The sequence below is a fragment of the Salvelinus namaycush genome, chromosome 7, assembly GCF_016432855.1.
Source record: "Salvelinus namaycush isolate Seneca chromosome 7, SaNama_1.0, whole genome shotgun sequence".
Lineage (NCBI taxonomy): Eukaryota > Metazoa > Chordata > Actinopteri > Salmoniformes > Salmonidae > Salvelinus > Salvelinus namaycush.
Window position 1 is genome coordinate 25,436,026 of NC_052313.1, and position 23,670 is coordinate 25,459,695.

General features: G+C 43.9%; 1 protein-coding gene across 4 annotated transcripts; it reads right to left on the reverse strand.

The window, feature by feature from the left end:
* Positions 1–4: 4 nt before the first annotated feature.
* Positions 5–10,367, reverse strand: LOC120051140 (ubiquitin thioesterase otulin-like). Of its 4 annotated transcripts, XM_038997843.1 has the most exons (12): positions 10,214–10,366; positions 8,978–9,059; positions 8,644–8,896; positions 7,526–8,209; positions 7,204–7,398; positions 4,823–5,110; positions 4,605–4,690; positions 4,368–4,474; positions 3,954–4,097; positions 3,535–3,657; positions 2,584–2,853; positions 5–1,079 (listed from the first exon to the last, which is right to left on the reverse strand). In XM_038997843.1, the coding sequence occupies exons 3-12, from the start codon at positions 8,796–8,798 to the stop codon at positions 864–866; spliced, it is 2,268 nt and encodes a 755-aa protein (XP_038853771.1). In that variant the 5' UTR covers positions 8,799–8,896; positions 8,978–9,059; positions 10,214–10,366; the 3' UTR covers positions 5–863. The 4 variants fall into 4 exon arrangements, with proteins under 4 accessions (XP_038853771.1, XP_038853770.1, XP_038853772.1 ...); XM_038997842.1 differs by lacking the exon at positions 8,978–9,059; XM_038997844.1 differs by lacking the exons at positions 8,978–9,059; positions 10,214–10,366 and adding an exon at positions 9,609–9,937.
* Between the last annotated feature and the right edge of the window lie 13,303 nt (positions 10,368–23,670).

The window sequence follows — 23,670 nt, forward strand, 5'->3', positions numbered from 1 at the left end:
AGAATTTATTTTGAAAATATTGATTTTATTTCCTTTAAAAACTCTGCAATCATACTGCACAAATTGAACACTGTAGAAAAGTGTTTACCCAAGTGGTATAATCAGTGTTAGCTTTTTTTTTCAACCTTTTCTTCCAAAATGGTCTCCAGGCAGCAACCAATGTTCACCCATATTGTGCATAAATGACTTAAGGCAACATGTAGAACCCAACTCAGAGGCTGCTGGTTTGACAATGAACCAGGAAACTGTTGCCAGTATCTGGATTTTGCAACAACATTGGCACAATGCATTTTCTCCAAGACCACCTTGGTTAAAGTCAGCATGTTATATTTTGAAATAATACCACACCTTTACTCGAGAGCGTATGGCAGCAAGCAGAGACCTGGCATGCCACTGATGCAGGGACAAATGATCAAACAAACTCCTCCCTTCTGTACTCCAGTAATGCAGTTACTGCTAACCTTACCAGTGCCTTAAAATTGTGTATTTCACGAGTTACATAAAATAAATCTTCTAAATTTAAGTACCAATAACTAACTGGTAGCTAAAATTGATTCAAGGTCATGGTTTCAGTGTCAAACAATGCTAAAATGTGCTGTGAGGAATCGACCTCTGCATACTGTAGCCTACTCTGCTCTCACCCTTTATGGGTGTTTTAGTACCCATTTACACCTGCTATTAAAAAAAATGCATCCCATCAATTCTAGTCAGATTCCAAAAGCTCTTTTTCCAACAGGTGTAAATGGGGCCATAATGTCAATAGGCAGGAATATGTTCAGTGTTCACCCAGTCAACATGAGTGCTTTCTGTTCTGCCTGCCATGAGCAGCTTCTTCAGTGGCAAATCAGGGACTTTGAGTCCAATCAGCTTACATTGAGGTCTTCTGGGACCTGGAGTCCATTGGGCTGGCCCACTGGGACATTGTAGTGCCGGTCATCCTCTGTGACCAGACATACACAGGGCCAGTCTTCCTTATGGTCGTCGGGAAAATAGGTGACAAACTCCTCTGTGTGTGCCATGTACAGCCTGTAGACTTGGATGGTGCACTGCAAGGCATACCCCAGCAGAAACATCTCCACCTACACTCAGGAACCAATGAGATAGGGAGTTGACGCTTTATACTTAGAACATCATTATGGTAGTGGGAGTATTGGATCCATTGTCTGAGGACTTTGAAAATTAAGTTCTGTACAAGCCCCTTAAAAGTACTAGGGCTCGAATATTGGTTTATTCGGATCAGTTGAACGCTATAGCGCGAGTTAAATCAGTCATTTCCGATTGAGCTGACATATTGCAGCACTTAACGTGAATGCAGTCTCCGAACACGGGAACATTGCCTTAAATTCTATTGCGCTATAGCTCGGAATTGAATCGAGCCCATACTATGTTATACATTCTTCCCTGAGACACTGCTCTGTCATTGATACTAAGCTTCAAATCCAAACTCGAATGTTAATCTCTGGCCTGCTCTGACCTTCCCAAGAGTCACTGAACAATCCAGAAAAACCCTGAGGCTTAGGCTGAACTGCTGTTGAGGACATAAGAACAGATGGTACAGTGCAAGTGTGTGCATGTTAGACTTCAAGGTTTGGTTTGTGGGAAAGCTAAAACACACCCATCCTATTGTATCCTCTTGTTTTGCTCAGCACTGATTATGACTACCGGTTAAATGGTACCTCTACTATGGGTTTGGATGGGAAAAGTCCAGCTAAAATACCAAAAGATCCTGGTTTACCACCATTTAACTGCCAGGAAAGGCTGCAGTGTTGGGGAAAATATATTTTACCAAGCTACCCTTAAAAAGGAAAATTCCACCCCAAAACTATTTTGGTATTTGTTTCATTAGTCCATTGTTGATAGTCCCAAAATGTTTTGCTTGTCAGCAATCAAAGTTTCAAGAGATGCAACTTTCAAAATACAGAAATCTGATCCGTACGATGATGCAAAACGCAGCATCATACGGGTCAGATCTCTGTATGTTGAAACTTTGATTGCTGACAAGCAAAACATTTTGGGACTATCAACATTGGACTAATGAAACAAATACCATTTCTCTATGAATTTGGTCAGGTCGCCCAATAAAGGTACATATTGCAGCTTAAAAAAATATATATAGTTACTTTAAAAAAGTACTTTGTGAAAAATTATAGTATGAAAATCTGAAATGTCAGAGTACAAGTTGCGAGAACAGAATTCTCAGATTAGTCAGAATTAGGCAGGTCTGATGATGAAAAAGAGAACGTCAACTTCATCCATAGTTTTTCTTTTTGCAAAAAAAAGTGTGTAGTTCCAGTAGTTAGCTACACCTCTACATGGCAAGAAAGTCCTTAACTACTGAAAAAAACTAACATTTTTATTTCGGTCAACTACCACCAAGCTACTGAAAAATGTAGTTAAATGACTAGTTGAACTACATTTAGTTCACTACCCCAACACTGAAAGACGTTTAATTGATGCCTATGAAAACTCCATTAGAGACAGTGTTTGGGCTTATGTATATCTAGAAGTATTAATGCATGTTCATTTGAACAAGGGAGGGGACCATGTTTGTGTGTTACATCTCCACAGCAACCTGCTGCTCACCTGCTCTAGCCCCCCGCTGAATCCCACTTGGCTCAGGTGGTTGGACAGGAAGCTGCGTGGGCAGTCGGAAGAGTCGCGTGCGTAGAGAAGCCAGCAGAAGACGGGCACGTCTCCTCCCTCTTGCATGGTGGTGTGGAGCTCCACGGCCCGGCCCAGCATGAGGAGCTTCAGGGCTTCCAGCAGGCCCAGCTCCTCCTCCCCTCCCTGGAACACACGCTCACACAGACACAGTCTCTCCTCCGCACTGGAGCAGCCCACCGCCTCCTGCCACTGGGCACAACAACACACACACGCCACATACTGTCAACATCACCATGGCTGGAAATCATATACTGCATGTATATTGAATTATTGCTCTTTTCTCAACCACAATTCACACACAGTCAACATTTTAATGGCTGGATGTCATACTGCTCTTATCTTGCAATTCATGACTTCAGTGTCAGTCAGTTGTCACCATAATATGAAGGTGACAGTATACACCATTTTCCCATTAGTTGGTGATATTAGGGTACAGCTACCAACCATCTAACGACAGAGGGAGAAGTCTTTGAAGTCTAATCAAGAACAGAATTCCTCCAGAGGTGGAATAGGCTGTTTGATGCCAGCCAGAGGTCTCACGTTGCGATACAGTCTACTTTCCACAGATATGTATTAAACTGTTTCCTGAAGACTGAGGATCAATCTGTCCTGTCTCCTCCTGTTTAATATCAGGCTGCTTCAATAAAACACAGCAATCCACAAGGGAGGGTGCAGTCAGTGCAGTATACCACAAACTACTCTAAAACTGCCATTAAAACCCTCTCCCATGTGGTCATAATTACAACCATAAGGTTTGGGAATCAGCTACGTCTCCATTGAAAGTCTGAGAAAAGACATTGGTGTTTCCGTCTTAAATACAGTACAACGTGTACAGTACATAGGGCTGGGTAAGGAAGGCATGGGCGGTACCCTGTTCTGGAGGAGTTCCATGTAGCGTTTTAGCTGTTGGGCGGCGTCTTCGCTTTCCTCACTCGGTCTGCACTCTGAGGGGAACATCCACTGGCCAATCAGGCCCTCCAGCTCCTCCAGCCACTGTGGAGAAGAAACAGGGTTGTATTCATTATGCACCAAACAGAAGAAAACTGATTAAAATGGGGAGGGACATCCTTGAACTTGTCTAATAGGAAATTTTTGATTTCCATTGCAAAATGTTTAGCTACGGTGCACACCAATGAATGCGACCAAGATACAACAGATTATAACGGCAAGCCATACTGACCATCAGGCAGCTAATGTCCATGGTACTGGGGTCGTAGGTATAGACAGTATGAGGGCTAATATACAAGTTTAATAGTGTACACAGCATTAGTTATGCAAGCATGGTGTACCGTGGAAATGTGTTCGTCATGCAGCCAGACAGGCAGCTGGGTGCTGGTGGAGAGCACCTGGAACAGAGTGGCTCGGAGGGCACAGTAGTTATCTCCTCTTACCCGTCTCAGGCTCCCAAACCTCTGAGACAGCTCAGTGTAACCCTGGGACCAGACAGGAAGAGCAAACTAGTATGACTCATCTTGTAAGAATGTCCTAAATATTCATCTTAAAATGGGACAATCTGGTATTTGAAAAAAAACAACGCAGTCGCTCCTCTGCTCCGCAACAAAAACAGCAGTGGTGGGGGCGGTCAGTGGCACCGTTTCACCCTACTCCGGATTCCATCTTTACAAAAGGTCCATAAATGAAGGAACCAATCCCATATTTCCTTTTTAAAATATAAGATCATAGTAACTGGCTAATCAACTGACCTTTCTAATAAGGGTACTTTTGGCAGTGTTTCCCTTCCACTCTCTCTCACTGTAGGACGTAATATCCACCATTGGCTCCAGACTGCATCGGTCCTCAACCTTTGGAACTGAGATAGGGAGAGAAGAGAAAAAGTGAGAAAGAGAATACTAAATATTGAATCAAAATATGTGTGGGTATACCATTAAAGGAGACACTGGTGTTCTGGGAAAAAAGGAAATGATCTGAAAGTGACTGACGTGTGATTTCAAACAGTGGCTCCGGTCCTGCATGTTTGACTGGCCCCTGGGGGAGCTCTTCAGCTCCTCGATACAGGTCTTCCTCGCTAAAAAGCAGATGATAGTTAATGATGTTATTATTAACATGTCAAATAATAGAAGATCATTTTGCTTCAATTATGTGACATTGACACTGATCTGCAGTCAGTTCTAAGGTACAAAGGGAGACATTGACAAACCTAACTCCCAGATCCTCCCCAGCAGGACCATCTTCTTCCCTCACTTGTAACACCTCCAAATCAGCTGAGGTGCAGGGCCCCTGATGGCCCTCTCTTTTTTGGACCTCCTCCCCTCCCGTCTCATCCCCTGTCATGGCCCCTGCAGCAGCACTCTCCATCTCCTCATCCTCCTGTTCCTTTGTTTCTGGCACTTCTTCCTCCGCTCCTTCATCTAAGAGGCCTTTCAAAGATGGGACTTCAACCAATCCACCCTGGATACCTTCCTTTGCTTGTTCACAGGAGTTTTGACTGGAGAGAGAAGTCGATAAAGCCATTCTATGAATTGCATGCGTTTGCACTTCACGTAATACAGGCAGGCATCACACTCTACATTTCATGAGAAGAGCATCTCTACTGTCATGGTCTTATGTTCTTACACCACATTCCTCTTGTACAGTCTGGCCTCAGGCGAGGCACAATGTTAGTGCCATTCTAATGTTCAACTGTAGAAGACGACACTTTGATCTACCTTTTGAGTAATCATCTAAACTCAGCAACAAAAAGAAACGGCCCTTTTTCAGGACCCCGTCTTTCAAAGACCATTCGTAAAAATCCAAATAACTTCACAGATCTTCATTGTAAAAGGGTTTAAACACTGTTTCCCCATGCTTGTTCAATGAACCATAAACAATTAATGAACATGCACCTGTGGAACGGTCGTTAAGACACTAACAGCTTACAGACGGTAGGCAATTAAGGTCACAGTTATGAAAACTTAGGTCTCTTTAGTGTCCTTTCTACTGACTCTGGAAAAACACCAAAAGAAAGATGCCCAGGGTCCCTGCTCATCTGCGTGAACATGCCTTAGGCATGCTGCAAGAAGGCATGAGGACTGCAGATGTGGCCAGGGCAATAAATTGCAATGTCCATACTGTGAGACACCTAAGACAGCGCTACAGGGAGACAGGACAGACAGCTGATCGTCCTCGCAGTGGCAGACCACGTGTAACAAACACCTGCACAGGATCGGTACATCCGAACATCACACCTGCGGGACGGGTACAGGATGGCAACAACAACTGCCCGAATTATACCAACAGGCTTGTAGGCCTGTTGCAAGGCAGGTCTTCACCAGACATCACTGGCAACAATGCCGCCTATGTGCACAAGCCCACCGTCGCTGGACCAGACAGGACTGGCAAAAGTGCTCTTCACTGACGAGTCGCGATTTTGTCTCACCAGGGGTGATGGTCAGATTCGCGTTCATCGTCGAAGGAATGAGCGTTACACCGAGGCCTGTACTCTGGAGCGGGACTGATTTGGAGGTGGAGGGTCCGTCATGGTCTGGGGGCGGTGTGTCATAGCATCATCGGACTGAGTTTGTCGTCATTGCAGGCAATCTCAACGTTGTGCGTTACAGGGAAGACATCCTCCTCCCTCATGTGGTACCCTTCCTGAAGGCTCATCCTGACGTGACCCTCCAGCATGACAATGCCACCAGCCATACTGTTCGTTCTGTGCATGATTTCATGCAAGACAGGAATGTCAGTGTTCTGCCATGGCCAGCGAAGAGCCCGGAACTCAATCCCATTGAGCACGTCTGGGACTTGTTGGATCGGAGGGTGAGGGCTAGGGCCATTCCCCCCAGAAATGTCCAGGAACTTGCAGGGGCCTTGACGGAAGAGTGGGGTAACATCTCACAGCAAGAACTGGCAAATCTGGTGCAGTCCATGAGGAGGAGATGCACTGTAGTACTTAATGCAGCTGGTGGCCACACCAGATACTGACTGTTCATTTTAATTTTGACCCCCCCCCCCTTTGTTCAGGGACACATTATTCCATTTGTTAGTCACATGTCTATGGAATTTGTTCAGTTTATGTCTCAGTTGTTGAATCTTGTTATGTTCATACAAATATTTACACGTTAAGTTTGCTGAAAATAAACGCAGTTGAGTGAGAGGACGTTTCTTTTTTTGCTGAGTTTATGTTCACCTCAGGAAACAGTATGGAACATAGATCAATTTACACTCAAAATAACGCTGAGACGCCAAAGGTGTAGAGACTTGAAAGGCCTTTCCAGGAGAACAGTAATGTGGACCACTCAGAGTAATTCATTCATATCACTCAAACTCATTTCACTGATAATCATGGTCATTTTTTGCTTAACTTTTAGAAAATTAAGGACTGCATTCTTTTCATATTACATCATAGAGATAGATGGTTGAAAGCACACCTGCACAATTCCGTTGTGTGATATTCTTTGTATGGTCTTTGGATGCCCCCTAATGGTGGCAAAGGAAGTTACAACCCAAAATATATTTTTACACAGTTTAAATCATTCAGTTTATTTCAAGAAGTTGTGATAAGTTGTATATTTCCATTGTAAATATGAGTCTACTCACCTCTTGCTGGTCCCAGAGGGACTCACTCTCACTGGTTCCTTCACTAGTCCAGTGAGGTTTTGGGGAACCAGACCATTCTGTGTGGGCTCCGTAGCTCCTGTTAAAGCTGGAGAAGCCTCAGGATCCTGTGGACTGTCATTCAGGTGCACTACAGAGCTCCTATTCTCTTTACCATCAACCCCCTTCATCACAGTGCTATACACGAGGGGACAGGGAGGAAAGATGTATGTAATGCACACTGTGAATACACAAAGAGTCACCCAGAAATCCCAATGGTTTGAACTGAAGCTACAGCCGTTTTAGCCATAGACATTTAACTTACATAGTGGGAGATGGAGATGAGGGCAGGTGAGGGACACTGTCGGTAGATGCTGCCTTCTCACAGGCCTCTGGTGGGGTGAGCTGGGAGTCTGGGAGAGATGTGACCACCACAGTGCCAAGACAACACTTCTCTGGCTCCGCATTGTGGAGGGGTATTGTTGAATCCTCATCCACAGTTTCAGAGGTAATGGATTCTACTGGTATCTCAGCTTTGAGGGCAAAGGCTTCAGGGCATTTGTCCTTAGCATCAGGTGTAATTGTTATATTATCTGAGTGTTCATTCTGGACCACAGTGGAGGTCTGCTCAGCAAGTACAGCTACATCTATCTCAGCCGGGACCTTCTCTGCATCTCCTCCTCCTTGCCCATCTTCCTTATGGGGACCCTGGGGAGGATCTGAAGTGCATATCTGAGCTTCTACATTTGTGCTCTCTGTGGCTGTATCCTCAATGCTTTTGTCCAGTGCTGTAAGGATGGAGTTTGCTATGAGTCCAGTGCCTGTGTTGGGAGATGGCTCCTCAGCCTGTCTGTCTTCTGTCTGGAGGGGTCCATTCTTCTCTATAGTCTGGGGCTGGGCAATGTCTTCCTTTCCATTGGTTTTGGGAGGGACACTACACCACACTTGCACAGTCACAACAGCCACCTCTTTGTCTTTCTTTTCCTCTGCATCGTCTCCTCCCGTTTTCCTGCGATAAATCATCCACGGAAACAAAACTAACATGTTTCAAAATACATGTACTACCAGGCAAAACTATGGAAGATTACAAGTGCTTCATGTGTTTGCCAATGGTTTGACTTGTTAATTCAAGTGGTGTGTTCCCACTGGGCACAGACGTCAGTTCAACGTCCAGTTTTGATTTACATTTGGTTGAGTTGTCAACTAACTATTTAGGTTAAAAGTTGGGTGAAATAGAATACAAAATGTCCTTATGTTGATGATTTTTTGCAAATCCAATCAGTTTTCCACATTGATTCAATGTCATCACATTGTTTATGGGGGTTGAAATGACCTGGAAACAATGTTGATTCAACCAGTTTTTGCACAGTGGGTTTTGATTGCAGTCCAATCAATGACTGATTTAATTAGGTAACCAACGGTAGTGTTGAGTCATAATCTTACCTCACTTCAGAATCTTCCTTGGAACCATTGTGGAATCCAGAGACCTCTCCACATTCTGATGAGGATTCTGGAACCTTGACACCCCCATGAAGTAACCCACTTATTTCCTCCACATTGTCACAGGGACTAGCAGCAGGACAACACCAGTTTCCCATTCCCACTTAGACAATGCACACCCTCTGCCTCTCGAAAGTAGGTCTTGGGTAAAATGGTGTAACGTTACTCTGAAATCCACAGGGTCTTGGTTCCTACCCTGGTGAATTGGAGGATCTTATTCAGAAATATATATTTTAGGTCCATTACAAACTGTTAAGAGCATTTGTAAAAACCTGACCTAAAACTCTATAGGACAGAGAGAGGATACCAATTCCATGCTGTGAGAGGCCATACTGTAGCGTCAGGATTTATTGTTGGTCCTATGAGCAAAAGAGAACATACAGCAGAGGAAGCTGGTGAGATGGGCTATAGGAGGACGGGCTCACTGAAATGGAATATATGGAACGTTATTGAACACCTAAAACAGATGGAAACCACATGTTTTACTCCACTCCATTAACACTATTCCAGCCCTTACGATGAGCCCGTCCTCCTTTAGCTCCTCCCACCAGCCTCCACTGACATGCAGTGAAATTCAACATTAGATTCCTATTTATTTCACCCTTGTATGAAGTAGCCTATATCTTTGTACTGACTGGAATATATGTATACTGAATAAAATTACTGGAGGAGCAATGGCATGCAAATCACTTTTTAAAAGGAGTAAAAAAAAAAAAAATACTAAATAAAAAGGCGCATGCGCTATTAGGACTCGTCTCCGCAGGCGGCTGTGGGAGAGAAGATAAACGGTCGGTGCAAATTCTGGATCCTTGGGAGGTCCATACCATTTTAAACTAACACTTCAATCGAGTAGGGCCGTCCCAAGGATCCCGTATAGCAAACACCGAAGAGCAATAGCGGCACCTCACCTTGATGTTGCTTGTTTACCACCATACGGTGCTGCGATTACCCTTCGGTTTCGATTCATTTTCAGAAAAGACACAACATACTGTATCATTCACGGCTGGGCTGTCATAGACGCTCCTCGAAACGTGAGAATGTTGTTTAGCCAATTCTACTGACTGGCGTGATCAACGCTTGTGCCACCCCGTCCGATGCACGGAAGTGCAATAAATAAACGTGGAGGGTGTGTCTTCCAACAGCAAGAAATGTGTAGTGTGGCGAGCCATTAGATTTAATGACAAATATTGTGACGTAGATTCTTGGAAAACGTTTCATATAATTTGTTGTGAGAACGCTAGGATAAGGGTTATCTGTTATTCCTTCCAACATTGTAGCACAGCTAAGCTTGCAAGCTAATAATAACAGTTTGCTACAATGTTACAAGCAGCATGCGCTCGAGACAAAACAGCTGCATACGCAGGAAGTTTAGCGCACGACAGTTTCATAATATGGTCTGAAACTCTTGACAGCTCAGGTCTGAAAAATGTGATTCTTGGCCAACATACACACAGCATAATGCTAAGGATATATACATGAACGACGTACATTCGACAATCACATGTCTACTTACTTTCAACGCTGACTGCTGCTGTACACGGTTCCAAAATATAGTTTTACAGCTGTCCCACTTGTTCTGAAATACAGCCACCAGTTGATAATCGTCGTTCTGCTGGAATGGGGGTGTGTTTGACAGTTCAACATATACAACAAAGATGTTTGATATATGAAGATGTCATACTCAGCATTTTACCATTGAAAAAAAAGGTCACAGTTCCGGTCTGCTTAAGGTGCAATATGCAGAAATCGCTCCGCCTTTTCCTGGTTGCTAAAATTCAAATAGTTCGCCTAATTTCATGTGACAAAAAAAGCAGCCATTGCGTAGAGAATCATTGTACCATTTAAACCGCTGTGAAATATATTATCCATAACCCAAAATATTGTATTTTTAGTGGTTTGAAGCTGGTGTACAAAACCGAAAGTAAAAGCAAAAACGACACTTTTTTTCAACCTTTATTTAACTAGGCAAGTCAGTTAAGAACAAATTCTTATTCACAATGACGGCCTACACCGGCCAAACCCGGACGACGCTGGGCCAATTGAGTGCCGCCCTATGGGACTCCCAATCACGGCCGGTTGTGATACAGCCTGGAATCGAACCAGGGTGTCTGTAGTGACGCCTCTAGCACTGAGATGCAGTGCCGTAGACTGCTCCACTCGAGAGCCCAACTTCAGAAGGGGGCGCATAGAAATAGCTCACATAGAACCTCTACCTCTTCTTAGACTTGCTTTCAATGAGAATGACAGATGTATAATTCTATGTGAATTTGGTTGGGTCTAACATTAATTTGACAAAAGCTGGATCCCTTCTAGCCATGACCCTTGTTAATCAATGACTGTATGAGTGGAGGCTGGTGGTAGGAGCTATAGGAGGATGGGCTCATTGTAATTGCTGAATTGGAATAAATGGAACGTTATCAAACACAAGATCATTTTCTCATGATCACGACATAACACAAGTTGTTTTGTCGAGATCACGAGATAATAAAAAGTATCATGCATCATTAATTAATTTGTTCAAATGCATGATAAAGCACCACTTCAAGGAGCCCTGTGATCTCGTGGGGCATTTAAGCACTGAACGATGCCTGACAGGCAGCTCTGTCTCCCAGGCTGCGCTCCCCCCAAGACCTCAGCCAATCGCATGCAAGGAACAACACAGCATAATTGGCTACTCTTGTGAGCTAGCTCCCCAACAAGCTCTTTAGCTCAAGGTAAGGAACATTTATCTTGCTAACGTTCTAATATATAAACTGGTAATGAGCTCCAAACACAAATGAGAGCATTATGTTAGTATGAAACGTAGCAAACAATAAAAATGTATGCGCTGATCCACCGCTGCCACCTCAGCCGTACTGTCAATCTATCATCAATACGTCCACTCTTATTTATAGAGTTTATCTAGTGATCTTGACAAAACAACTTTTGTTGTCTTCTAAGGAAGTCTAGAGGTTTTGCTCACCTGAGGTAGAGTATCTCATGATAAGCTGTAGACCACATTATTTACCAAGAGAGTTTATCTATATTCTTTATAGCTGTCTATTTACCACCACAAACCGATGCTGGCACTAAGACCGCACTCAAGCAGCTGTATATGGCCATAAGCAAACAGAAAAACGCTCATCCAGAGGCGGCGCTCCTAGTGTCCGTGGACTTTAATGCAGGGAAACTTAAATCCGTTTGACCTCATTTCTACCAGCATGTTAAATGTGCAACCAGGAGGAAAAATCTCTAGACCACCTTTAACTCCACATACAGAGACGCGTACAAAGCTCTCCCTCGCCCTCCATTTGGCAAATCTGACCATAATTCTATCCTCCTTATTCTTGCTTTCAAGCCAAAACTAAACCAGGAAGCACCAGTGACTCAGTCAATAAAAAAGTGGTCAGATGAAGCAGATGCTGAGCTACAGGAATGTTTTTCTAGCACAGACTGGAATATGTTCCGTGATTCTTCTGATGGCATTGAGGAGTACACCACATCAGTCACTGGCTTCCTTAATAAGTTCATCAATGATGTCATCCCCACAGTGACCGTATGTACATACCCCAACCAGAAGCCATGGATTACAGGCAACATCCGCACTGAGCTAAAGGGTAGAGCTGCCGCTTTCAAGGAGTGGGACTCTAACAGACAGATTACCAGGACGTGTACTCCGAGCATGCGCTGACAAACTGGCAAGTGTCTTCACTGACATTTTCAACCTGTCCCTGACTGAGTCTGTAATACCAACATGTTTCATGCAGATCACCATAGTCCCTGTGCCCAAGAACACTTAAATTTTTTATTTTTATTTCACCTTTATTTAACCAGGTAAGCTAGTTGAGAACAAGTTCTCATTTACAGCTGCGACCTGGCCAAGATAAAGCAAAGCAGTGCGACACAAACAACAACACAGAGTTACACATGGAATAAACACGCGTACAGTCAATAACACAATAGAAAAAAAGAAAGTCTATACACAGTGTGTGCAAATGGCGTGAGGAGGTAAGGCAATAAATAGGCCATAGTAGCGAAGTAATTACAATTTAGCAGATTAACACTGGAGTGATAGATGAGCAGATGATGATGTGCAAGTAGTGATAATGGTGTGCAAAAGAGCAGAAAAGTAAATAAAAACAATATGGGGAGGAGGTAGGTAGATTGGGTGGGCTTTTTACAGATGGACTATGTACAGCTGCAGCGATCGGGTAGCTGCTCAGATAGCTGATGTTTAAAGTTAGTGAGGGAAATGTAAGTCTCCAGCTTCAGCGATTTTTGCAATTTGTTCCAGTCACTGGCATCAGAGAACTGGAAGGAAAGGTGGCCAAAGGAGGTACTGGCTTTGGAGACGACCAGTGAGATAAACCTGCTGGAGCACGTGCTACGGGTGGGTGTTGTTATCGTGACCAGTGAGCTGAGGTAAGGCAGAGCTTTACCTAGCATAGACTTATAGATGACCTGGAGCCAGTGGGTATGGCGACGAATATGTAGCGAGGGCCAGCCGACTAGAGCGTACAGGTCGCAGTGGTGGGTGGTATAAGGGGCTTTGGTAACAAAACGGATGGCACTGTGATAGACTGCATCCAGTTAGCTGAGTAGAGTATTGGAAGCTATTTTTTAGATGACATCTCCGAAGTCGAGGATCGGTAGGATAGTCAGTTTTACTAGGGTAAGTTTGGCGGTGTGAGTGGAGGCTTTGTTGCGAAATAGAAATTAAATTCTAGATTTGATTTTGGATTGGAGATGTTTGATATGAGTCTGGAAGGAGAGTTTACAGTCTAGCCAGACACCTAGGTATTTGTAGTTGTCCACATATTCTAAGTCAGAACCGTCCAGAGTAGTGATGCAGGTTGGGTGGGTGGGTGCGGGCAGCGAACGGTTGAAAAGCATGCATTCGGTTTTACTAGTGTTTAAGAGCAGTTGGAGGCCACGGAAGGAGTGTTGTATGACATTGAAGCTCGTTTGGAGGTTATTTAACACAGTCTCCAAAGAAGGGCCAGATGTATACAGAATGGTGTCGTCTGCGTAGAGGTGAATCAGGGAATCACCCGCAGCAAGAGCGACATCGTTGATATATACAGAGAAAATAGTCGGCCCGAGAATTGAACCCTGGGGTACCCCCATAGAGACTGCCAGAGGTCCGGACAACAGGCCCTCCGATTTGACACACTGAACTCTGTCTGAGAAGTAGTTGGTGAACCAGGCGAGGCAGTCATTTGAGAAACCAAGGCTATTGAGTCTGCCGATAAGAATACGGTGATTGACAGAGTCGAAAGCCTTGGCCAGGTCGATGAAGACGGCTGCACAGTACTGTTTTTTATCGATGGTGGTTATGATATCGTTTAGTATGTTTTGTTTATTCCATGTGTAACTCTGTGTTGTTGTATGTGTCGGATTGCTATGCTTTATCTTTGCCAGGTCGCAGTTGCAAATGAGAACTTGTTCTCAACTAGCCTACCTGGTTAAATAAAGGTGAAATAAAAAAATTAATACAAATAGTATCTTGAGCGTGGCTGAGGTGCACCCATGACCAGCTCGGAAACCGGATTGCACAGAGGAGAATGTACGGTGGGATTCAAAATGGTCAGTAATCTGTTTATTAACTTGGCTTTCGAAGACTTTAGAAAGGCAGGGCAGGATGGATATAGGTCTATAACAGTTTGGGTCTAGAGTGTCACCTCCTTTGAAGAGGGGGATGACCGCAGCAGCTTTCCAATCTTTAGGGATCTCGGACGATACGAAAGAGAGGTTGAACAGACTGGTAATAGGGGTTGCAACAATGGCGGCGGATAGTTTTAGAAAGAGAGGGTCCAGATTGTCTAGCCCAGCTGATTTGTACGGGTCCAGGTTTTGCAGCTCTTTCAGAACATCTGCTATCTGGATTTGGGTGAAGAAGAAGCTGGTGAGGCTCGGGAAAGTAGCTGCGGGGGTGCAGAGCTGTTGGCCGGGGTTGGGGTAGCCAGGAGGAAAGCATGGACAGCCGTAGAGAAATTCTTATTGAAATTGAAATTTAGGTAACCTGCCTAAATGACTACCGATCCGTAGCACTCACATCTGTAGCCATGAAGTGCTTTGAAAGGCTGGTCATGGCTCACATCAACACCATTATCCCAGAAACCCTAGACCCACTCCAATTTGCATTTTGCCCCAACAGATCCACAGATGACTCAACACTGCCCTTTCCCACCTGGACAAAAGGAACACCTATGTGAGAATGCTATTCACTGACTACAGCTCAGCGCTCAGCACCATAGTGCTCTCAAAGCTCATCACTAAGCTAAGGACCCTGAGACTAAACACCTCCCTCTGCAACTGGATCCTGGATCCACATCCGCCACGCTGATCCTCAACACGGGGGCCCCTCAGGGGTGTGTGCTCAGTCCCCTCCTGTACTCCCTGTTCACTCATGACTGCATGGCCAGGCACAACTCCAACACCATCATCAAGTTTTCCGATGACACAACAGTTGTGGGCCTGATCACAGACAATGATGAGACAGCCTACAGGGAGAAGGTCAGAGACCTGTCCGTGTGGTGCCAGGACAACAACCTCTCCCTCAACGTGATCAAGACAAAGGAGAGGATTGTGGACTACAGGAAAAGGAGGACCGAGCACTGTCATTGTCATCGACTGGGCTGTAGTGGAACAGGTTGAGTGCTTCAAGTTCCTTGGTGTCCACATCACCAACCAACTATCATGGTCCAAACACACTAAGAAAGTTGTGAAGAGGGCATGACAAAGCCTATTCCCCCCCCCCAGGAGACTGAAAAGATTTGGAATGGGTCCTCAAATCCTCAAAAGGTTCTACAGCTGTACCATCGATAGCATCCTGACTGGTTGCATCACTGCCTGGTATGGAAACTGCTCGGCCTCCGACCACAAGGCACTAAAGAGGGTAGTGCCTATAGCCCAGTACATCACTGGGGCCAAGCTTCCCGCCATCCAGGACCTCTATACCAGGTGTTGTCAGAAGAAGGCCCTAAAAATGGTCAAAGACTCCAGCCACCCTGGTCATGGACTGTTCTCTCTGCTACCGCACGGCAAGCGGTACCGGAGCGCCAAGTCTAGGTCCAAAATGCTTCTTAACAGCTTCTACACACAAAGCCATAAGACTCCTGAACATCTAATCAAAGGGCTACCCAGACCCCTCTTTTACACTGCTGCTGCGCTCTGTTTATTATCTATGCATAGTCACTTTAACTATACCTACAAGTACATATTACCTCAATTACCTTGACTAACCGGTACCCCCTCGCTATTGTTATTTTACTGCTCCTGTTTAATTATTTGTTACTTTTATATTCTATTTTTTACTTATCTATTTATCACTGAACACTTTTTAAAAACTTCTTAATGCATTGTTGGTTAAGGGCTTGTAAGTAAGCATTTCACTGTAAGGTCTACTACACCTGTTGTATTCAGCGCATGTGACAAATAACATTTGATTTGATTTGTGATCACCAGAAAATTATCTTGTGATCTCAACTAAACAACTTTTTCATGTCGTGATAATGAGATAAATGTTGTGATCTCGACATAACTAGGGAATGCTTGTTTTATTCATATGTTCTCTCTGTACTTCCATACCTATCGACTTCTTGAAGCAGAGATCTCTTTGTCGGAGTTTACCCAGAATGCCCCGCTAACAACGTACAGTCAATGTAGACAGTCAGTGTTAATACGATTTAAATGGCGTTTCCCATCTCCTCAAAAGTACAGTATCTCGGAAGTTACTCTCCCGTAAAAGGGTTGGCTGACAACTTTATGAAAATTATGCATGTGCATGGATGAGGCAGAAGGCTGGTCAGATAGCTAGCAACAATGACAAGAAGCTGGCATGAGAGGAATCATAGGTGGCTCGTTTCAGCTCAGTGTACCTTGTAATTGATACCATGTCTTGTTTTGACTCATGTCATGTCTATGCTAATATGTATAACATACGCTAGCTAGCTAACCAACGACTGTAATGACTAACAATGTTCTAACAAGTGTTCATTGTACAAATGTGTTTATGATTTTACTAAACATTTGGAGAATAAATAGTTTAGATGTTGTTTTGTCCCATGCACATGTCGGTTTTGTTGCTATTGACAAAATGCGATAGCAGCTGGGCCTGGTCTGCCAATTTATAAAGAGTAATAGTAATGGCGTTTTTTTGTAGGCACTAACTCCGCTATGGCTCGTTGGCCAAAGCCTATATGGGGAAATTGAGTTTTTGTATGGGTTTGGGATAAATGCCGAAAATAAGGTCTGTAGAACACCCAGGCTTAGGAGATCTTATGATTTGTTCTATGAGATCATCTTCATCAGCTAACGTCATTAAAAAAACATATTTTAAGCATGTATGTTTTTTTTTTTTAAAGCACATAAAGGCTTCAGAATTGATAAAGGTCATGTTTCAGGGATTGCGATTGAAAATTAGCCGGCTGGCTAAAACTGGCACTTTTACTGAAACGTTGATTAATGTACACTGTCCCTGTAAAAATAAACTCAACTCAACTGACTGATATTATCTCATAGAACAAAACGTAGGCTAAGCCTGTGTTAACATCAGACCGTATTCTCTGTGGTTATCCCAAAACGCTATTCTTTCCCCATGGGAATGGCTGAACAAACTAATTTCCGGTTTTTAGTACTATATGCTGGCGAACTCTATTTGACTGTATATGAACCAGAAAAAATGAGGGAGTGGGATGTCTCGCTTCCTCTTACGTCTCTGTTCTAAAATCGGTTTTTACTAGTGTTATACAGCTACGACCGGAAGTGACTTTTTCGTGGCAGGTTAGGAAAATTTACGCAGCATGTTAGGATAATTAACGTTGCAGGTTAGGAGAATTAGGTTAAAGTTAGGAAAAGGGTTAGGGTTAGTTAAAATGTTCTCCTAACCTGCTAGGAAAAGTCACTTACGGTCGTAGCAGTACTCTATCTAGTCACAACCAAAGATTAGCTCTTATATTGACAAGATATTTGAGTGACGCTCTAACAATGGAAATAAATGTCCTCAACGAGGGAAGGCAGACGAGATCAGGTGGGACCATTCTAGCCAATGAGAGGGCATATACGCATGCGAACGATAGGCACAACTAGATCGTTTTTCTCAAAGTTGCCGGTGTGGTGATACTGATGGTTTGTCGAGATTGATTTTAGCTAAGCCTAACCCAGCTATGGACAGAAGTGACTTTACGTAGCAGGTTAGACCTAACACAGCAGGCTAGGATAATTAACAAACAGGTTAGGAGAATGAGGTTAAGGTTAGGAAAAGGATTCCGCTTCGATCACACCGACAGCGTCATTGCATTTTGGTACACCAAAATGACACTCATTTCCAGTGAAGCGCTGCGTTTGCCTTGCAGCATTGCTTGCAGATGCAGTTGCACTGCGTTCGGTGTGGTGCATATGTTGGATTTATCGAACACATATGCACCACACCGAACGCAGTGCAACTGTATGCATAGCCCGTTTGACAGAAATGGTAGCAGAAGGTGAATGTTGAATTTTTGTTGCATACATATCCAGATGATGCTGCATACTATTTTGTGCAATGACACTGTCGGTGGGATCGAAGTGTTACGGTTAGGTTTAGCTAAAACGCTACAGTTGTCAATAACTGTTATCCAAATCAAATTTTATTGGTCACACACACATGGTTAGCAGATGTTATTGCGAGTGTAGCGAAATGCTTGTGCTTCTAGTTACGACAGTGCAGCAATATCAACAAGTAATCTAAGAATTCCACAACAACTACCTAATACACACAAATCTAAGTAAAGGGATGGAATAAGAATATGTACATATAAATATATGGATGAGCAATGACCGAGTGGCATAGGCAAGATGCAAAAGATAGTATAAAATACAGTATATACATATGGGATGAGTAATGCAAGATATGTAAACAACATTAATAAAGTGACTAGTGATCCATTTGTTAGAGTGGCCAATGATATAGAGTGGCCTATAATGTGAATAAAGAGTTACTTGTCTAACAGAACACAGAGGGTGTTCTTTAATGCAAGTCTATCAAATATAATCCAGTTAGAATCAGGAATTCCCCAGAGTAGCTGTTTAGGCCCATAGCTTTTTTCAATTTTTACTAACGACATGCCACTAACTGAGTAAAGCCAGAGTTTCTATGTATGCGGATGACTCAACACTATACACGTCAGCTACTACAGCGACTGAAATGACTGCAACACTCAACAAAGAGCTGCAGTTAGTTTCAGAGTGGGTGGAAAGGAATAAGTTAGCCCTAAATATTTCTAAAACTAAAACCATTGCATTTGGAACAAAACACTCACTAAATCCTAAACTTCAACTAAATCTTGTAAAAAATAATGTGGAAATTGAGCAAGTTGAGATGACTAAACTGCTTGGAGTAACACTAGATTGTAAACTGTCATGGTCAAAACATATTGATGCAGTAGTAGCTAAGTTGGGGAGAAGACTGTCTATAATAAAGCGATGCTCTGCCTTCTTAACAATACTATCAACAAGCCAGGTCCTACAGGCCCTAGTTTTGACTCACCTTGACTACTGTTCAGTCGTGTGGTCAGGTGTCACAAAAAAGGACTTAGGAAAATTGCAATTGGCTCAGAACAGGGCAGCCCGGCTGGCCCTTGGAACTCTATTCCACATCAAGTAACTGACGTAAAATTTGATTTAAAAAGCAGATTAAAAAACACCTTATGGACAGCGGGGACTGTGAAGCAACACAAACATTGACACACACACACACACACACACACACACACACACACACACACACACACACACACACACACGATAACATACGCACTATACATACACATAGATTTAGTATTGTAGATATGTGGTGGAGTAGGGGCCTGAGGGCACACAGTGTGTTGTGAAATCTGTGAATGTATTGTAATGTTTTAAAATTGTATAAACTGCCTTAATTTTGCTGGACCCCAGGAAGAGTAGCTGCTGCGTTGGCAGCAGCTAATGGGGATCCATAATAAATATAAATACAAATACAAATGATTTCAAGTCTGTATGTAGGTAGCAGCCTCTCTGATGATGTTGATCAAGCCTACTACTGTTGTGTCGTCTGCAAACTTGATGATCGAGTTGGAGGCGTGCATGGCCATGCCGTGCGTGGCAATGCACGCCTCCAACTCGATCATCAAGTTTGCAGACGACACAACAGTAGTAGGCTTGATCAACAACGACGAGACAGCCTATAGGGAGGAGGTGAGGGCACTCAGAGTCATGGGTGAACAGGGAGTACGGGGGGGCTGAGCACGCACCCTTGTGGGGCCCCAGGGTTGAGGATCAGTGAAGTGGAGATGTTGTTTTCTACCTTCACCACCTGGGGGCCACCCGTCAGGAAGTCCAGGACCCAATCGCACAGGCGGGGTTGAGACCCAGGGCCTCAAGCTTAATGATGAGCTAGGAGGGTACTATGGTGTTGAATGCTGAGCTGTAGTCAATAAACTACATTCTTACATAGGTATTCCTCTTGTCCAGATGGGATGGGGCAGTGTGCAGTGTGATGGCGATTGCATCGTCTGTGGACCTATTGGGGTGGTACGCAAATTGCAGTGGGTCTAGGGTGACAGGTAAGGTGGAGGTGATATGATCCTTGACTAGTCTCTCAAAGCACTTCATGATGACAGAAGTGAGTGCTACGGGCCGATAGTCATTCAATTCAGTTACCTTTGGCTTATTGGGTACAGAAACAAACAGCTCTTACCCATCTTGAAGCATGTGGGGACAGCAGACTGGGATAGGGAGATATTGTATATGTCCGTAAACACACCAGCCAGCTGGTCTGCGCATGCTCTGAGGCCGCGGCTAGGGATGCCGTCTGGGCCGGCAGCCTTGCGAGGGTTAACACTTTTAAATGTCTTACTCATGTCGGCCATGGAGAAGGCGAACCCACAGTCCTTGGTAGCGGGTCGCGTCGGTGGCACTGTGTTATCCTCAAAGTGGGCAAAGGTGTTTAGTTTGTCTGGAAGCAAGACGTCGGTATCCTTGACGTGGCTGCTTTTCTTTTTGTAGTCCGTGATTGTCTGTAGTCCCTGCCACATACGTCTCGTGTCTGAGCCGTTGAATTGCAACTCCACTTTGTCCCTATACTGACATTTTGCTTGTTTGATTGCCTTGCGGAGGGAATAACTACTCTGTTTGTATTCGGCCATATTCCCGGTCATCTTTCCATAGTTAAATGCAGTGGTTCGCGCTTTTAGTTTGCGCAACTGCCGCCATCTATCCACGGTTTCTGGTTAGGGTAGGTTTTAATAGTCACAGTTGGTACAACATCTCCTATGCACTTCCTTATGAACTCACTCACCGAATCAGCGTATAAATCTATATTATTCTCTGAGGCTACCCGCGTGATCAAAATAATCTTGAACTGTGTATTCCGATTGGTCAATTTTAAAGCGTGGATTCCCCAGCCACAACCGTACAAACCATCAATCTCGACAAACCATCAGGACCATCACACCGGAATGACACATGCATCCACTTATATCAGTAAATTTGAAACAGCCTAAACATTACTTAATTTCGACCTACCTCTGTCACAACCAATGATTTATATATACACTAGATGACTGACAGGGGGCACTGTTTTGATGACTGACAGGGGGCACGAGTTCAAACAGGTGCAGAAATTAATTCATTAATGTCTATATATATATATATTTTTTTATTTTTTTTAAATGTTATCCCCTTTTCTCCCCAATTTTCATGGTATCCAATCGCTAATAATTACTATCTTGTCTCATCGCTACAACTCCCGTACGGGCTCGAAAGCCATGCGTCCTCCGAAGCACAACCCAACCAAGCCGCACTGCTTCTTAACACAGCGCGCCTCCAACCCGGAAGCCAGCTGCACCAATGTGTCGGAGGAAACACCGTGCACCCGCCCCCCTCGGTTAGCGCGCACTGCACCCGGCCTGCCACAGGAGTCGCTGGAGCGCGATGAGACAAGGATATCCCTACCGGCCAAACCCTCCCTAACCCGGACGACTCTAAGCCAATTGTGCGTCGCCCCACGGACCTCCCGGTCGCGGCCGGCTGCGACAGAGCCTGGGCGCGAACCCAGAGACTCTGGTGGCGCAGCTAGCACTGCGATGCAGTGCCTTAGACCACTGCGCCACCCGGGAGGCCCTAATGTCTATATTTTGCCACGTTATTCTATTACAGACACCTTAAATCATACTTTAAAATTATATTATGTTAGCTAAACATAACAATTAAAAAATATATAAAAACATTTTCCTTAATGTCAATTTCTTTGACAGTTCTATTGTTACTATCCCCCAAAAATACTTAAATACATGTATTTTTGTCCTTGGAAATTTTTATTGAAATACTGTAGAATTCCATTCATTCATATGGAGGACTTCTTCTTCTGGGGAGTGCTAATACAGGGTTCGTACAGACAGTGGCTATTCAAATTCAAGGACTTTTAAGTACTTTTTCAAGCACTCCAATTTATTTTCAAGGACCATCAATTTGTAATAGTTCATATTATGCAATTGTTTCTAGTCACCACCAGATGGCAGTATTATCGCAGCTACGACCCTACTTCAATGCTCTTACTGAGGGAAGGAGGTTGTTGGCCAAGATCTCGCGATACATGGCCCCATCCATCCTCCCCTCAATACGGTGCAGTCGTCCTGTCCCCTTTGCAGAAAAGCATCCCCAAAGAATGATGTTTCCACCTCCATGCTTCACGGTTGGGATGGTGTTCTTGGGGTTGTACTCATCCTTCTTCTTCCTCCAAACACGGCGAGTGAAGTTTAGACCAAAAAGCTCTATTTTTGTCTCATCAGACCACATGACCTTCTCCCTTTCCTCCTCTGGATCATCCAGATGGTCATTGGCAAACTTCAGATGGGCCTGGACATGCGCTGGCTTGAGCAGGGGGACCTTGCGTGCGCTGCAGGATTTTAATCCATGACGGCGTAGTGTGTTACTAATGGTTTTCTTTGAGACTGTGGTCCCAGCTCTCTTCAGGTCATTGACCAGGTCCTGCCGTGTAGTTCTGGGCTGATCCCTCACCTTCCTCATGATCATTGATGCCCCACGAGGTGAGATCTTGCATGGAGCCCCAGACCGAGGGTGATTGACCGTCATCTTGAACTTCTTCCATTTTCCAATAATTGCGCCAACAGTTGTTGCCTTCTCACCAAGCTGCTTGCCTATTGTCCTGTAGCCCATCCCAGCCTTGTGCAGGTCTACAATTTTATCCCTGATGTCCTTACACAGCTCTCTGGTCTTGGCCATTGTGGAGAGGTTGGAGTCTGTTTGAGTGTGTGGACAGGTGTCTTTTATACAGGTAACGAGTTCAAACAGGTGCAGTTAATACAGGTAATGAGTGGAGAACAGGAGAGCTTCTTAACTTCTTGACGCACGGATCCCTTTAGCGGGATCATTTTCGTAAACAACCGCTGAATTGCAGTGCGCCAAATAAAATAAAAATACTAAAAATATTTATAATCATGAAATCACAAATGAAATATACCAAAACACAGCTTAGCTTGTTGTTAATCCACCTATCGTGTCAGATTTTGAAAATATGCTTTACAGCGAAAGCAATCCAAGCGTTTGTGAGTTTATCAAACAGTAAAACTAGACAAAACAGTAAGAACAGCTAGCCGCAAATTAGCTTGGTCACGAAAGTCAGAAAAGCAATAAAATGAATCGCTTACCTTTGATGATCTTCGGATGTTTGCACTCACGAGACTCCCAGTTACACAATAAATGTTCTTTTTGTTCGATAAAGATTATTTTTATAACCAAAAACCTCCATTTGGTTTGCGCGTTATGTTCAGAAAACCACAGGCTCGTGCCGGTCCTGAAGGGCAGACGAGGGCAGATGAAAATTCCAAAAAGTATCCGTAATGTTCGTAGAAACATGTCAAACGTTTTTTATAATCAATCCTCAGGTTGTTTTTAACATACATAATCGATAATATTTCAACCGGACGGTAAACTATTCAATACTATAGAGAA

Excerpts from the sequence above, each read along its gene's own strand:
- LOC120051140 (XM_038997842.1), bottom strand. The coding sequence starts at position 8,798 with ATGGGAAACTGGTGTTGTCCTGCTGCTAGTCCCTGTGACAATGTGGAG. Across the intron at positions 5,111-7,203 it reads CCCTCTGGGACCAGCAAGAG|TCAAAACTCCTGTGAACAAG; the intron begins GTGAGTAGACTC and ends TTCTCTCTCCAG. Across the intron at positions 4,475-4,604 it reads GCCACTGTTTGAAATCACAC|TTCCAAAGGTTGAGGACCGA; the intron begins GTCAGTCACTTT and ends TCCCTATCTCAG.